Raw genomic sequence first — 16,658 nt, forward strand, 5'->3', positions numbered from 1 at the left:
TAAGGGATCCTATCTTAGGGGTTCTTGTCTTTTCCTGTATTGGACTGGGAATTTGGAAGTCCAGGTTTTAGTTCTGAGTCACAAGTGTCACCACATAGCTATATAAGGCTTGGCAAGGCACTTCACCTCTCTGAGCCTCAGCCTTTTCATCTGACAAATGGGGAAATGAAAGTCTGCCTATCCAAACTCTCAGAGCTGTTGTGGTGATGAGATCATGGCTGTGAAATGCTTTGACACAAGACAAAACTTTGTTCACTTATGTGGAGCTGTCTGTAACCATAAAGCTGGCATATTGGTGAGCAATGATTTTTGCTTGCAGGTAACAGGAAACCTCACCATTGTGGCTTAATGAGGATCTACTTTTTTCACACATCAAGAATTGTAGAGTTAGTTATCTTTGGGTGATGATAAAGCTGCTCAATGATGTAAGGGCCAAAATCTCTGTGACTCTCTTGGCCTTTCCTCATGGTCACAAGATGACTGCTACAACTCCAGCCATCATGGCTACAGTTAAAACAGGAAGAAGGACTAGAGCTTGGTCAAAAACCTCTGTTCCTATTTCTGGTTGGCAAAGGCATTCCAAGACTATTTCTAGACCTCTTCCCTTTCATCTCTGGACAGAAGCAGATCCTCAAGACAGTCTGGGAAACTGAGTATTTTGCTTTCCCACCTCCTACAGAGTGAGGAGATAGGGGAGAAGGAAGTTGGGAATGGGGGTCAGATGAGATAGCTGACAGTATTTGGAATCACTGGTAAGTTATGAAGGGCAGACACTGAAATTGTTCTGCAATGGAGGAGAAACAGCCACCGAAGGATTCTGATCGCCACCCTTGTGGTTGCTGCTCCTGGCTATCTGCGCTCTTTCATGGGGCCTGGCTACATTTGAATAGCTAACATTTTACTATGGAGGTGGAATTATATTAAAAATCAGATGCTTGTCATTATGCAAATGGCTGTTTCGCTATAGCTTAGGATTTTCATTTTTCTATGAATTATTCCTATTTCTCTATATATTCCCCCCCTCTTGGAAGAAAGACCTAAAAACAACCACTGGCTGATCAGAGGAATTTTCCAGTCAGTCAGTCAGTGGATACTTACTGAGTTTCTTCCATGTAATGGGAGCTGTTCTAGGCTCTGGGATAGAGTGGTAACACATGGTTTCTGCAGTTAGAGCTTATGTAACAGGGGAGGAGATAAGAAACAAACTAATAAATGAAATAATTTATGCGAATGACATGCTATGAAGAGAATAAAACATGGTGGGTGAACAAAGGGCTTCCTTAGATGGGGTGGTCAGTAAAGGTCTGTAGGAGATGATACTGCAGGAGAAAGGCGAAAGGGAAGAAGAGGCCAGGTGTGCAGTGATGTGGGGGAAAGATACTCCAGGCAGAGGGGACAGCAAGTGCAAAGGCCCTGAGGTGGGAGCAGTCTGGAGTGTTTGAGGAAGAGAAGAGGAAGGCCAGGTGGCTGTACAGAGCAGAGTGGAACAGAGCAGCAGGGAACAAGGCTGGAGAGGAGCAGCCAATCACACAGGGCTTTGCAGCAGCAAGTTGGCTAAGGTTCTGCCTGTTGGGAGTTAATTTGTTGGCACAGGCCCCACTGGCTGGGAGAAGTGGGCCAACAAAATGTAGCCCTGTATCCTGGCCCCCCGGGACCCATCTTTTGGGACCAGCATTACTTCCCTGTGACAGTCCCTTGTTTGTTTTTTGTCCACACACTATTCCCTTCATTCAAATATAAACCTATTTGGACAGGAGCCTTATCTGTCTCATCTGTGGCTGTGTCTCCAGCACCCATCAGGGAACAGCACATAGTAGGGACTAAAAATATTTAATGAATATGCCTTAGTTTTTTATTGCTGCATAATAAATTATCCCGAATTTAGCAGCTTAAAATGACTCCTATTTACTGGCTTACGGCTTTGTAGGTCAGGAGCCCAGGTTGAGTGGCTGGGTCCTCTGCTCAGGGCCTCCCAGCCTTTCAGGGCTAAAATCCCGGTGTTGGCCAGGCTGTTCTCACCTGGAACTCCGGGTCCTCTTCCCAGCTCGTGTGGCTGTGGTTGAGTTCAGTCCTGAAGTCCCTGTTTCCAGCCAACTCTTAGCTGGGGCTCCTCCTAGCTCCTAGAGACTACGACTTCCCTTCCAGGTGGCCCCTTCCAGCTTCAAAGCCAGCTGTGGAGAATTTTGCTTCAAATATCTGATTTCAGGAAGAGTTCAGTATCTTTTAAGGGGCCTCTTGAGATAATCTCCCTTTCTTAAAGTCAGCTGTACCACATAACATAATCCAACCTATACCATATAACCATGACTTGGCTGCACTAGACAGGAGCAAAAGCCATCACAGTCACAGTCCTGGGGACGGTACAGGACAGGAATCAGGCCATCTGAGAACTCTGCCTGACAAAGAACGCATGCATGAACAAACTCTCACCCCAGTCCCTCATTCTTTCTCCCCTTCAGAAGCCACTTCTCTGCCCCTGCCATCCCAACCTAATCTGCTTATTGGCAACTACAGGTTTTGACTTCTGGTCAAATGACCACGGAGGGTGCAAAACCCCTAGTCTGGCCTATGGGTCTCCATTTGTGCCCTTTTGATGGTGGCACCATCAACTCCAGGGCCTTTGCACTTCCAAGTCCCACTGCCTGAAAGGCTCTCTCCTCAAACCTGTGTGACTCATTCCCTCACTCTTTTAAGAATTCACTCAAATGTCACCTTCTCAGCCAAACCTTTTCTGACTCCTTCCTTTCCACTCTAAAAAAGACCTTCTTTACATGTTTTTTCCTCCCTTTTTTGCACTTATTTTCATCTGACCTGCTATATATGTTTCCAATTTATTTGGTTAATGGTCTTTCTCCCCACCCTAGGATGTCAACATCCCCAAAGCAGGGGATTTTGTCTGACTCTCTGCCAATCCCCAGCATCTGCAACCGTGCCTGGTGCATACGAGGGGCTTGATAAATACCTGTCCAAAGAATGCATGAGTGAGGTCTAGGGAGGTCTAAGGTCTTTCTTTCTTTATCTGTTTTGTTTTGCTTTATTGGGGAAAATCCTGAGCAGGCACAGTGTTCCTTCCCCAGGCAGCAGCCTCCTTATATAATCAGGACCATGGTTCTGCAAGGAGCTGTCAGCACTGCTGCGAGCGGTTTCCTTCGTGTTCACAGCCTCTCCTTTTAGCTGCAGGAGCTCTCCCGAAGAGCCCTGGAAAGCAGGCCTTGCTTCAGCAGAGAGAGAGGTCTCCTGGCACGGTGCAAGGAGGCCTCAGGACCTGATGGGGCACTTGTGGGTGGCAGTGGCCATGCAGTCCTGCCCTTTGGGTCAGCTCATGGCCAGCATCCTGCTCGGAGCAGCCACATGTAGGGATGGCAGGCAAGATCTGTTCTGTAAATCACAGAGAGTGAAGTTAAGGGCAGGAGCAGAGAGAGACTGACAGAAGTTCAAATCTGAGCTCTGCCACTTGTTAGCTGTGTGCCCTTGAGTGCCTCTGAGTACCTCAACATCTCCTAGGGATTCAGGCAACAGCATCTCCAACTCAGAGCCTCACTTGTGTCTCTAAGGCTGCAGCAGACCTTAACAGAAGGCATCCCAGCCTTGACAGAAGCTCTCACGCCCTACGTGGGGATGATGAGGGAAAGCCATTGACCTCTCCAAGAGCCACATCAGCCACCATCCTGTCCTCAAATCCCAAGGAGTCCTGTGAGTGAAGGCTCCTTCCACAGCCAGTTTATTTGAGGTCTACAAACTCAACCTTGTGTGTTTTATTTATTCATTTTTAATATACATTCTGTTTTATGCAATTAATAAAAGATTTCCACTTCAGGTTAGTTCATTATACATTATGAATATGTAAATGTCAAGGAGACGGTTGCAATGAAATTTAGATGGTGTGGTTCCAAGGAGGCTGTACCAACAGGGGGCTTTCACCACTGCACTTGATAAACTGGGGGGCACCCCCCTCCCCTCCAAGAACAGTTGCTGGGCCTGTCTAGGGACTGCCAGGGGGCTCTTCACCGCATATGAATTTTCATGGTGGGGATCTGAGTGCTTTTAGCAGGCCCCTGTTTTCCCAGCCATCAGCGTCTGTGAGTTGCCACCAACCAGCTGAACGGCCTAGGTTGCTGTGCCCTGTTCATATCTACTGCTGCTGGGAGGAGACAGGCAGTCCTCAGCGGTTAACACCTGCAGGACCATGCTAGCGGGGCAGCTGGTCTGAGAGCACCACATTAGAGGGTGTGTGATGGAGACATGGTGCTTTATCCCTTTGGTAGGGAGCTCTGCATCTTGACATCGGAATGGCTGTCTGAACTGAGGGAGGAAGAGCACTGTGGTGGCTCAGAGAGGGCTGTGGGGACAGCTAGGTCTTGGTTCATCCCCCAACGCTGCCATTGTAATGACTTGGAACAAAGCCATTGATTAAATCCCTGAGCCTCAGTTTCCTTAACTGTAAAATGGGGGTAAAAATACCCCAACCACTTCTACTGGGAGGGTTAAATGGCTTGTCGCATTGGAAGGTCTTAAGAAACAGTAAGACAAAGACGGTGAAATTCAAGTGATCAGATGTCGAGGAGGGCGCTTGAGCTGATGATGGCGGGTTTCCTTCTTCCGGCAGGGAAGCGTAATGACAGGCTCTGGACGTGCAAACTCACTGATGATGCTCCCGGGTGAGCTCATCTCCGGGACTGCTGCTTGGATGTTTAATCAAGACCTCCTGCCTTGCTAAGAGGGGTTCCCTGTGAAAAATTGGGGTATCCTAGCTCTAGGGTCCAGAGTGCAGGACTGGCTCAATGCAAACATGCTTAAGGAAATGCAACCATATTAAAAACAAAAACTTTTTAAAAAATTAATTGATTAATTATTTTTAGTTTGGTATCATAATGTACAATTACTTGAACAATAATATGGATACTAGACTCCCTCTGTTATCAAGTCCCCCCCATATACCCCATTACAGTCACTGTCCATCAGTGTAGTAAGATGCTATAGAATCATTACTTGTCTTCTTTGTAAAAAAATTTTTTTTTTCAGTCTGAAAAGCATAATAAGCATCACCTTCACCTCTATCTTCTACCTGCAGAATGAAGAGTGAGTCCTGGGGATGCAAGGGTGAGGAGGAAGCTCCCTCATCAAAAGCGGTGTTCTTTCTGGGTCTGTTTTTCACATGGAATCCACCTGCAGTGGACATCTGTTGTTTTGACCCTCTATGCATCCCTCTTCTGAAAACATCACCTAGAGTCTGCTGGGGGCACCCAGCCCTCCCTCCCAGGCTTCGGGGTTTGCACAGGGCCAATACCCTTCCCAGCTCCAGGGTGGGATTCAGGGCTGGCTAATCAGCAAATCCCATTCCCTTGGGCAGTTTTTGGTCCAGGAGTATGCATGTGACCTCACGGTGGCCAACGATATTCCTTCCCTGCCATTCCTCTGCTGACATAGAATTCTGGGGACATTGGGCTTCTGGAACCAGCCAGGCTGAAGTCACAGGCACTTTGATTATGTGAAACAATAAATTCCTTTTGATTTAAGTTGTTGTTATGAAATAAAACACTGTTGTGGTTCTCCTCCAAGGAGGGATGTATAAGCTTCCCCCAGTCCCCACCAGTCACTGGCCTCATTTCTACACTGTATTTTCATAATTTCACTCCATCCTGTCCTGTGTTGAAGGACACACGTTTTATCCTGCTCCTTGGAGCTGTGGTGCTTTGCAAACCTGGAGAAGCTAATTAACATTAATCCCAGCGTGGTCCTAAATGTTCTCTAATTTTCCCACAGGAAGCTCTCCTAAACAAAGACTGATAAATAAATATAATTTGTGAGGAATAAAAAATATTTAAAAGCACACACAGGCATATGTGGTCAAAAGAGCTATGTGGATGGGAAAGCCCACCCATTTTCCTGGCAATGACACAACATCATCTCTCACACCCAGATTTTACTAAAGGGCATTGGGTTAAAAAATTCCAACTAGTGAAGATAAAATTATAATGAGTGATGATTTCACTGAATTTCTAAACTTCATTGCAACCGTCTCCTTGATATTTACAAATTCATAATGTATAATGAACTAACCCAAAGTGGAAATATTTTATTAATTGCATATGCCAGAGAGTATATGTTAAAATGGAATATGTAAAACAAACAAGGCTGGATTTGTAGACTTCAAATGAAGATTTGAGCAAACGGACACTGCTAAGCAATCATAGGAGTTTGAATTCGTATTTTTTTTTGAGAGGGCATCTCTCATATTTATTGATCAAATGGTTGTTAACAACAATAAAATTCTGTATAGGGGAGTCAATGCTCAATGCACAATCATTAATCCACCCCAAGCCTAATTCTTGTCAGTCTCCAATCTTCTGAAGCATAATGAACAAGTTCTTACATGGTGAACAATGAATTCATATTTTTATGGGAAACACTTGGTGTGAAAATCCCGGCACTATACACGTTGTCACCTGACAATTTGTTTTTTAGGAATATGCCCTGAAGAGCTAATCACGCACATGTATAAAGGTGCAGGAACAAGACTGTTACTTTTTAACAGTGACACAATGAGAAATTTAACAGTGAGAAATTGTAAATAACCTCAAATGTTCAGCAACATGAAAACTGGTTAAACAAATTATGGCATTTCCATAATTTGGCATTGTATGCATTTAAATAATCATATAGAAAAGTATTTAAATGGAAAGATGTTCATAATATATCGTTAAGTGCAAAGAGCAAGTTAAAACAATTCATATCATGGGAGCCCATTTAACATAACTTCTATATAGGGTATGCATAGAAAAGGGACCGGAGAAACACCAATATTTTAGAAGAGGCTATCTCAGAGGGGCAGGGATTATGCTTTTTCAATATTTTTATCTTTTCTGTCAGTAACACATAATTTGGAGAAACAATTTAACCCTCACAAAGTCAGTATAAAGGAAATACTATTTTCTGTTATTTTTCTACCATTTGACTTAGGTTATTTAGTTGAGTGGTAAATGCATATCACAGTCCATGTGGGGCTTTTCCTGTACCTGCCTTTATCATTTAGGCTGTTATTAGCTACAAATAAAGGATGTCTGAATAGCAGTGTTTCAACAATCTCATTTACCATCTCAGTGAACAGGAAGTCTGGAGGCTGACACTGTGGCTCACAGATGTTGTCAAAATCTCTGTCTTTCTGCTCTGCCATCTGTAGTCAGTGATGGGCACTGTGGTGCCTCAAGGTCAAGAGGCTGCCAGAGCCCTCCTATCACACAGGGGCTGTGCTTCCAGTGACCAGCAATAATGAAATCACTCCCTGGACATATGATGCCAGGTAGTAAGAAGTGGTATACAGAAAGATAAAGTAGGGGACAGGGATAGAGATAGCTATGGGAGACTTTCTGTCTTGGGCCCCTGGAAAACTTGGTAGAAAGGGCTCCCTCTTTCCTCCATCACTGGTCCATATATCCAGATGTGCCAGCAAGTGCATCATGCTTGGTCTCCTGTATAAGTAAGCTCCACTGCTATTTTGAGAACCCCCCTCCCCACCGCCTCCACACCATCCAGGATAGGGGAAATGTATTCTGAGTCAATTCTGTTTCCTGAAGGGAACATCAACCACCAGTTAAGCTAAACATATATTTGCCTTGGAAAATGAAGACAGTCCATTTTGCAAAGAATATCTCAGCTGGAGGGTCACGACGGAGTTGCTACCTGCGTGTTGGATATGTTGGTGGTACAAAGGATACAGGGGTCTTCTAAAGCCTCTGCGCACTGGGGCAGGTGGGAAATCTCAGCCTAGGGCTCCTTAGACCTCCGCCCTGTCTACAGTCTTCTTCAGCTGCTCAGGTCAGGCCCGCAATGCCACTGATAACCACGAGATGGCAATGTCACTCTATTCTTGTGGCTGGCAGAGCGCAGGGCTGTGTGGTAGTAGAGCAGGGGATGGGGAAGGGCACGAGAGGGCCCGGTAAGTCGGGGTAGCAGGAATGCGGGAGCCCAGCCTGGAGGAGAGGGCCTTGGGATACCTCCTAGTTGGATCTGCTTTCTTGCACTTACGGAACCTGGGGCAGGACCATTCCCTGTTTGTTTCTCATCTAGGAACATAGGGAGCGTTTGGGCTGTGTAATTCCTATGATTCTGCTCCAGGCTAGGAAGCCTGGGGGCTGGAGCTGAGATTCTGGGTTTGCTCGCTGGAGGGAGGGTGTGGGCCTGACAGGAGGGCTCTGCCTAGCCGTGGCATCTCTTAGGTCACTGCTGGCAGACCCTCCCACCTTCCTTGAGCCCTTCAGGATCCAGGAAGGCCTTTTTCCTGGTTAGAATGATGCCTGAAATACCCCATTATCTGTAGACCCAGGGGCCCGGTTAATACGCAGCCATGGGACAGGCTGAGGTAGGGCTGTAATTCTCATCCACTACTCCCAAATGCTCAGAAAGGTTTAGGGGCTTGTCCAAAGTCACACAGCTGGGGTGTGGAAAAGCTACCCTAAAAAATAGATACCTTTCCTTGGCCTCTGGTTCAGTCATCATCAGCATGGATTGATGTGTCTGGGAGGGTGGGGGCTGTGTCTACCTTATCTCTGTAACAGCAGACTTAGAACAATGTGTGAACAGAGCTTGGTAGGGAGTGGGGTATGTTGGGGGGTCTGTTTTAGATGGCATGGTCTGGGAAGGCCTCTCTGAAGAAGTGACATTTGAGCTGAGGTCTGAAGGAAGAAAGAGCCAGCCCTGGGAAGCCCTGGGAAGGGTGTGCCAAGAGGAGGAACCTGCAGGGCACAGGTGTGGAGGTGGGACCCTGCAAGCAGGAGGAAGGGGGGCCTGGAGTGCAGTGACCAGGAGGATTGCAAAGGTAGGCAGATAGGTATGCCCATGCCCCAGCCCCAGCTCTGCCCTGGGGCTGGCTCTGTTGAGTGTGAAGGGGTGGTAATGAGTGCCATCTGTCCACCATCATACCTGACACTGTATGACCCTCAGCTTTGGGACTTACTGGATCGATTCAGACCCCTTCCCATGTTCCTTGCCAGGAAATGACTTCTTATCTTCAGTCACAGACCCCTAGACCTCACTGACCTGGTCAAACGTGGGTTTTGCCCTCCCTGCCTAAACACCCCAGGGCCCTCCTGCTGTTTAATTCCTCGAGATGACCTGTGTATGCATTTCTCCCTGTGAGAGAGAGAATTTCTAGAGGGACAGGTACCCACACTCCATTTTCCATCTCACTATCATCCCACACAGTATGTGCTGGCACCCAGTAGGTGCCAAGCTCAGCAAATACTTGCGAATGAGTGAGTGGGAAAGAGGAGAGGTTGCTACAGCAGCTGGCATGGAGGATCCCAAGAATGGCCTGACAGCATCTGGGTGATCAGGCTCACAGCTGGAAAAAGAGTCACAGTGGCAACAGATGGGCCCTTCGTGAGGCCACCTCAGGCCCAAGGAGACCACTCGTAGTCAGCCTGTTATGTGGCTCTCATGCATTGCAGGCCTTGCCAAGAGCCCGAAGGGGGTTCCTCCAGGGCATGGCTTCCTTGAAAAGGAAGCCTATTCGGTGCAACGGGAAAATCCCTTTATGCATCACAATTAACCTGGGCTAGAGGCTCTCTACCCCGCCACCCCCCAGCTCTTTCTTCCTTTTATCTAAGAAGAGCTGAGCACTGCCTCTGCTAATGAGCTTGTCTGTACTAATGAAGCAGGTGCCCTGTCCCCTGCGGTCCCCCTCTCACCAGCTGGGAGAGGGGAGGATTGTTCTGATGTGAGCCCTGGGCCCACAGGAAAACCAGACATAATATTAATGACTGTAATGATGAGAATGAGAATGTGGACAGGGGTCCCTTTAAACAATCTTTTATTTCATAGGTCAGAGGCTTTATTTGCATTACCTGGGATGCCAGGTGGATGCCACGTGGATGCCCCCATGGCTTCCATTTCTTAAATGGAGATACTGAGGATCTGGAGGTCAAATGAGCTGCCCCAGGTAGCAACAACTACATAGAGCGGCAGAGGGGGTCTCCTCAGCCAAGACTCTAGGGCTCCGAAGCATATCCCAAATGTCTCTGCCTCATCCCACGCTGCCTTATTGACACTTCCAACGAGTTCGACCCACTTTTGCATGGAAAACTGAGACACGGGAGCCAATGGTTGGTTTGGGGGGGGGTTGGGGCAGAGCCCTCAATCGCGGGTGCTCCCGCCTCCCCAGGCCCCTGCTCTTTCAGTGTGGGTTAATTTCGGAGGCATCTGAGAACTGCTGCACTTACCCCCACGTGCGCCCGGCAGGATTTATGCATGTTGCTGCGCCCGCATAGCCTGGCCGGGATTGGGGATGGGGCGCAGGAGGACCTAGGACTTTTGGATAATAGGCGCCGGTAACCCGCGCTGAGGCCTTGCCTCTCTGGCTGGAAGAACCCGAGCACCCAGTCGCCACCCGCGCCTCCGCTACAGCCGGCGCGGCCGCTGTCTGACCGCGCGCTGGGAGCTGGTCCCCCGCACCGCGACAAGACTCGCGGCCTGCTGTGGCCGCGCTCCGCCTCCGCGCGCTCCTAGGCCTGCCAGAACACGGAGAGCGCATCCTCTGGCTCGGTGCAGAAGGGCCCCCGCGTGTGCCTGCCCCTCATCTGGGTAGACATCCCTGAGACCTCTGCACTCTCTTTTCAGGCTCCCCGCCCGCCCAGCCTGCGCACCCCGCCCGCGTCTTCGCGCTCAGTGGAAACTCCTAAGGTCGCCTCTGACTCCCGGAGGCCACCCCTGCCTTCCCCTCCCAGGCACGGCCAAGCTGGGCCAAATGTACCCCGAGAGCTCTACTCTGCGCTCAGCCTCGCAGTCCCTGTCCCCCGCAGACACCTGCCCGCGAGACGTCGCCGCCCCTCCCGAAGACACCCCTCGCCCCCCGCCTCCCTCACCCCGCGACCTTGGAACTTCCCGCCTCTGCGCCCACAGCTGGCCGCCCTGGGCTGGAAGGCCACCGCTCCTGCGGCCCCTGTCCCCGCCAACGCCCTGCCTTCTCCGCGGGGCTCCCCAGACTTCCGCAGCCAGGCGCCCTCCCTCGGGGACGCTGGGGAGCGCACGTCCCGCAGTCTCTGCCTGGCGGCCGCCCGGGGCCGGCTCTAGGCGGCGGCCCCTCCCCCGGCCGCGGCCCCTCCCTCCTCCCGCCTCCCGCCTCCTCCCGGCGCCCGCCCGCCCGCTCACTCACTCTCTCGCTGGCTCGAGGGCGGCCGGCAGCTGGCGCGGGCAGAGGCGGCGGCGGCGGCGCGCCCGGGATGGGACGGGCGCTGGGGCGCAGGAGCCGCGGTGGCGGCGGGGGCCGCGCAACTCGGGCCAAGTGCCGGGCGGCCAGCGAGTGCGCTGGGCGCTGAGCCCGCGCGGCCCCAGCTCCCCGCCGCGCTCGGCGGAGCCCGGGAGAGCGCGCACAAGCGCCGCCGAGGAAGCGCCGCCCGCGCCGGCCGCCTGCGTCTGGGGAAGAGCGGCGCCCTGGGAGCCAGCCATGCCCGGCGCCCGAGCGTAGCCGCCCGGGGCTGCTCCCGGGAGCCGCGGGCCGGGCCGGGCGCGCGTCAGGAGCAGCCCCGCGCCGCGCCCACCGCGCGCCGAGGACCATGCCGCCCCCGGGCCGGGCGCCGCCGCTCGGGCTCCTGCTTGCGCTGACTGCGCTCCGGTGCCCAGGTAACGCGTCCCCGGACCCCAGCCCCGACCCCGGCCGCCGCGCACAAAGTTGGCTCCAGCACGGGGCGACCACCTCCTTCTCAAGTCCCTGGCAGCTTGCATCTCCCGGACTCGGACAGATCTGGGGAGACCCTGGGAATCCAGGGGTACCTTTGCCCAGCGCGAGAACCCGCCCGCCTTCTTCCCCAACCCCCCTGCGGATCTCTTTCGGACGCACGGGGACCACAGACCGGGGGCTCCGGCCTCTCGAGGCGGGTGGGGGCGCACCTCCAGGAACCTGACCCCTCCCCGCCCCTCCTCGGGGCAACATCCCCCAGATCCTGGTTCCCGCGGGATCTGGCCGTGGCAGTTGCGTCGGTGGACCCCTCTCCCGGTTTCCTGATGCCGACGGACGCAGGGCGGTGCGTTCCCAGCACACCTGAGGGGCCCCAGCCTTGAGGTCGTCTCGGTCGGCGCAGCCCTGCCTGACCGCAGCCTCTCCCCACGCCCCGTGGCACCCTACTGCTTTTACACCACCCCCCTCACCACCGCCGCCTGGTGCCCCCTTGCCAAGTGGCCTCCCCTTGGCCTAGGAGCAGTCCGCTGCTCGCCTCATGGAAGCGGGCTGCCTCAGCGCCCTGACCCCAAGCGGCCAGGTGGGCCACTGGAACGTGGTGATGCCCAGAGCCTTTGCCTGGGTACCAGGGAACCTGGTTCTCTGCTGGCATCCGCGCAGCTGTTGCCAGAATGGGAAAGGCAAAATAGGTATTTTCTGTCTCCGCTGGAGTTTGGAAAGCTTCCTACCACCTTGGTGTGGCGACACATTGGTTCTAGAGGAAGCTTATCCTAAAATGCCAGTCCCTGTCCTCCCCACACTCGAGGCGGCAGGGAACACCCTAAAGGCTCTCAAGAACCGGGAACAGTCACGAGAAAAATTTATGTGCATTTGGAGAGCTTACTTCTCCAAACCTTTAAAAATCAGGACTCATGATTTGGGAGCAGGTAGCTTTTGCTTTAGAAAATCGCGTCTCATTTTCTTAACAAACAAACCACCACAGACTCCCAGAATGCAGGAGAAAAATACAACTTGAACTTTTCAGCTTTAACTGTCTTGGGAAGGTTGCAGTTAGGAGGAAACCTTGTACGCCAACTTAATGTGTGATGTATTTGCATGGAAAAAGTAAACATGAACCTCTTGTGATGTCCCTAAGTGACCCAAAATATTTAATAAAACCTTCCACTTGGAGAAAACGTTACTTCAGAGATACCCATTGGTATTCAGCTTTGGCTCAAACTAGAGAGTGGCATTGGGCTTAGTGTGGATGAATCTTCAATATGCTTGGCTAATAAGCAGCTCTGATGGCTGTTTTGCTCTCAGCATTCCTCTGTGGTACATAACAGGGGCTGTTGCAGGTGGTCAAGGCTTACCGGAAGCCCTGGGACCTGTTCCCAAAAGTGCCCAGTTCCCTCAGACTTGCAAATTGCAGTTTTGTCTCTATTTTGTTTCTCCACGGGGGTCAGCGTTTGCCTGGATATACTTATAAGCGAATATTGGAAATCACTCAGAGAAGCTGCCTGCCTAATGCTTTCTTTGTAAGAGAACATGGTGAACACCCCCTTCCCCCAAGCAAGAGAAGAGCTTGCTCTGGGCGCTGGGAGGCCTGGGTTCTGGCAGGGTGTGCCAGCTCTGAAACCTGCTGCTGGCGGGCTCCTAGCCACGCTGCCCTGCTGCTTTCCCCAAGGGGCTCAGCTGGGCAGCTTGTTTGGCAAATGTCGCTAGGGCAGAGCCCCCAGTGCCATGGCTGGGTCCTCAGAAGCACATGTAAGCCTTTCTCCAGTCTCCACCAGGGACATCAAGAGAGACAGTTGGATGACTCTATATTTAGCACCGGTTAGGAGAGCTGGAAAAAAAACAAGGCTGAAATTCCTGAAAGATACTTAGCTGCCTACCGTTGGTTGAAAGGTTCAGAGGAATTAACTAGAGCTTCTTTCCTCAGAGCTGGTTGGGTTTTCTGGATAATTTCTGGCCTGATTTACCGATCTCGTTTGGCTGAGATTCTGGGAGAGGGACTGGAAGAGTTGGGAGGCGAGGAAGGACGCCCTTTCCCCCCATCACCCACAGGGGCTGTCGGCTGTGCCCCTCCCCCCTCCCGCGTGGGCAGCTGCCATGGTAAAGTGTGTGGTGGGTGTACTTCTTTCAGCCTTGCAAGTGCTTAAACATATGGAACTGTACTTGGGGAGAGTCAGCACAAATCCCCCAGCTTAGCGACTAGGGAGCCCCCATTCTTCAAGCCACTTTTGTGCACACTATGGCTTTGCAAATTAGCGGCGCTATTACAGTCCCCTGCTGGGGAAAATGGACGCGGCTTGCTTCACTGACCCATTGTGCTCAGGGTCTCTAAAACTGGGGTGGGTGGAGAGCCCCATCCACAGTGGGGCCTTGTAAGTGGCAGAGCCTGCTAGTGGTGGGGTGGGGGCTTTGGCTTCAAGACGGAGACACTCTTAGCAATGCCTGGCACCTTGGCATGACATGTGGTATATTCCTTTCTCATTACAATAGTGATTTGGGAGGGGGGTTGCCTGTGTATGGTGTGGCTCTTCAGGGAGGTGGTGGGGGTGGTATGCAAATGTTGTCGCCTTCCCTGAGTGATTTAATGGCGGTACAGTGGAGCTTCCCAGAGTAAATCATTTCATCCCCTGGTCCCCCACCCCTCACCGGATGCAGGGAACTTGGGAGGCGTGGTGCTTCTGCTTGAGCTGCTGTGCTTGGAGCCAACAATGAGCGTGATGGTTGCCATGAGCCAAGGGAGCAAAGGAAACCCTCTCTTGGTGTGAAGTCTGGGAGGGTGGCCCCTGCGCCGGCAAAGCCCTTCCAGGGGTCTTGTTCCTGGATGAGTCCGCCAGTTGTATGCGGCTGGGTGGCTCCTTTCTTTTCTGCTGGGTCTAAGATTGAATGGGACAGAGAGGGTCCACTTCACTTTGAAGCAGTGGGACTTGGCTGATGCACTGCCTCTCAGCGCTGTGGGGGATGGAGGTGCCCTGGTGCAGAGGCAGCAGCATGGGTGACAGAGGCACCTTTGGGCATCCAACAGCCCCCTTCACCATGGGAAAAGGAGACTCAGGCATGGGGAGTGACTTGCTCAGGGCTGCACAGTGAATTGGTGTCAGATTGGGCCTTGTGGCTCACATAATTACTCTTTTTAAAAATTCCTCACCCAGGACCTTGTTACTCTATGCAGGAGAGCCTTTCTGGTTAAGGACTTCTGCTGTCTGGTCCTAGGGAACTGTGACTCTTTTTTAGGAGCCCAAGGTCATGAGAATGACAGCTGCTTGCTTGGGGTGGCCAAAATAACGGGTGTTATTTCAGAAAGAGAGGCAGCACATCATCACAGTGATGGTGATGGAAGCAAGTTGCTCACTGTGTTGCGGGCCTCATCCCGGGCCTCTCCTTGTGTGAATGTGAGAGGGTCAATACTCACCACTCCAGCAGGTGGATGCTCTCACTATTCCCAGATTACAGGTGAAGATGTTGAGGGTCCAGAGATGCTAAGTAACTTGCCTGAGGTCACACAGTGTCAGCATTCCAGCTCAGGCACTGGTCTGCCTTACCCACCACCTTACCACCAGATTCCCCTCTGCAACCTTGCACAGAATGGTGTGGACTGGCATATGGACAAGCCCAACTTACACTGCAAGGTGGTGGGTGGCTGCGGGGTGCCTTCCATGTGCTGGCCTTTGCTTGGGGTTCTCCCTTCTTTTCTGCTCTCTCTCTGCAACAGACACATCTATTAATGCGAACTAAGGTTTAAAGCCATAGAAATAAAACAGATTGGAGTCACCTCTGCAGGCAACTAGGGATCTTAAACTCTGTGTGCTGAGGGATTAGATGGCTAAAGGACAAGACTTTGGCAGACTGACCTCCCCTCCCTTCCGTTTGGTCTCCTGCCTGGTCCTTTCATCTCCGTGCACCACAGAATCAGAAACAACTCAATAACTCTGATCTGCAGCTCACTGTATGTTCTAAGCTCTTCACAGATTTTACTTCATTGAGTCCTCAACAATCCCAGTGGGGTGAGGACTTGTATTTGCCCATTTTACAGATGGGAGAACTGAGACCCAGAAGGGTGCCATGGCTTGTGCAAGGTCATGTGGCCACATCACCTGGATGTGAAGCCATGGCGTGTCCGGCCAAGTCAGTGTTCATAACTGCTATCTTGTCTATGTTCATGGGTGCTGTGCTTTGTGGGCAATCTGTTGGATTTAGAGACTAATTTGGGCCCAGGGGATCTAAGGATGTGTTTTGAGTTGAGGGCAGGATTTTTTTTCTGAGAAACCCATTATGGGGAATTTTAGCCCTTCTAAAGTCAGGAGCCCTGGGGTTCATTGGCAGGGAGGGCCTGGGTGTTTTGGGAAACCGAGCTGCTGTGGAAGGCCAATGGAGGGCTGCTGGCTGCCTTTGGGCCATGCCTGGCCTGCATACTTTTTTTTGCTAGTTGCCAACATTTAAAAAGTGGGTGATGTCACTATTAGCCCAGCCTTCTGGCTTCTCTCAGGAAATTGGGAGATCTGGTCTAGGCCAGATCTAGTTCCTCAGTTTCAGTAAAACAGGCCCCGTCTTAGTCATTCATGCTCCTGTAACAAAATACCACAGACTGGGTGGCTGATAAACAACATTTATTTCTCACAGTCCAAAGGCTGGCAGTCCAAGATCAAGAGGCCCGCATGGTCCCTTCTGGTGAGGGTCCTCTTCTCACTGTGTCCTCACATGGCAGAAGGGACAAGGAAGTTTCATGGGGGCTCCTTCATAAGGGCACCAATCCCATCATCAGATACCTTCATGACCTCATCTCCTCCCAAAGGCACCACCTCCTAATCCATTACCTGGGGTTCATTTTCCCCCTATTAATTTGGGAGGACACTTAGCCTCCAGCAGGCCTTGAACTCCCCCTGCTGACCTTATCACACAGCTGGGAACACCAGCAGGGTGGGAGGGCTGTCTGGCTCAGCCTGTGGCTTCTCAGGGAAGGGTTGATGCGCTTTTAGCTGTAATGACTGAAGCTGGG

The 16,658-nt window shown here is 51.5% G+C and overlaps 1 protein-coding gene across 1 annotated transcript in view; it reads left to right on the forward strand.

Annotated features, from left to right (window-relative positions):
* The first annotated feature begins 11,208 nt into the window (after positions 1-11,208).
* LOC108385061 (transmembrane protein 132B) overlaps positions 11,209-16,658 on the forward strand; it is a 310,363-nt gene continuing 304,913 nt past the window's right edge. Inside the window, exon 1 of the mRNA XM_037014453.2 lies at positions 11,209-11,616. Coding sequence (XP_036870348.2) covers positions 11,550-11,616 — 67 coding nt within the window. The 5' untranslated portion in view covers positions 11,209-11,549. The remainder of the gene's footprint in view (positions 11,617-16,658) is intronic.

The sequence above is a fragment of the Manis javanica genome, chromosome 15 (assembly GCF_040802235.1).
Source record: "Manis javanica isolate MJ-LG chromosome 15, MJ_LKY, whole genome shotgun sequence".
Lineage (NCBI taxonomy): Eukaryota > Metazoa > Chordata > Mammalia > Pholidota > Manidae > Manis > Manis javanica.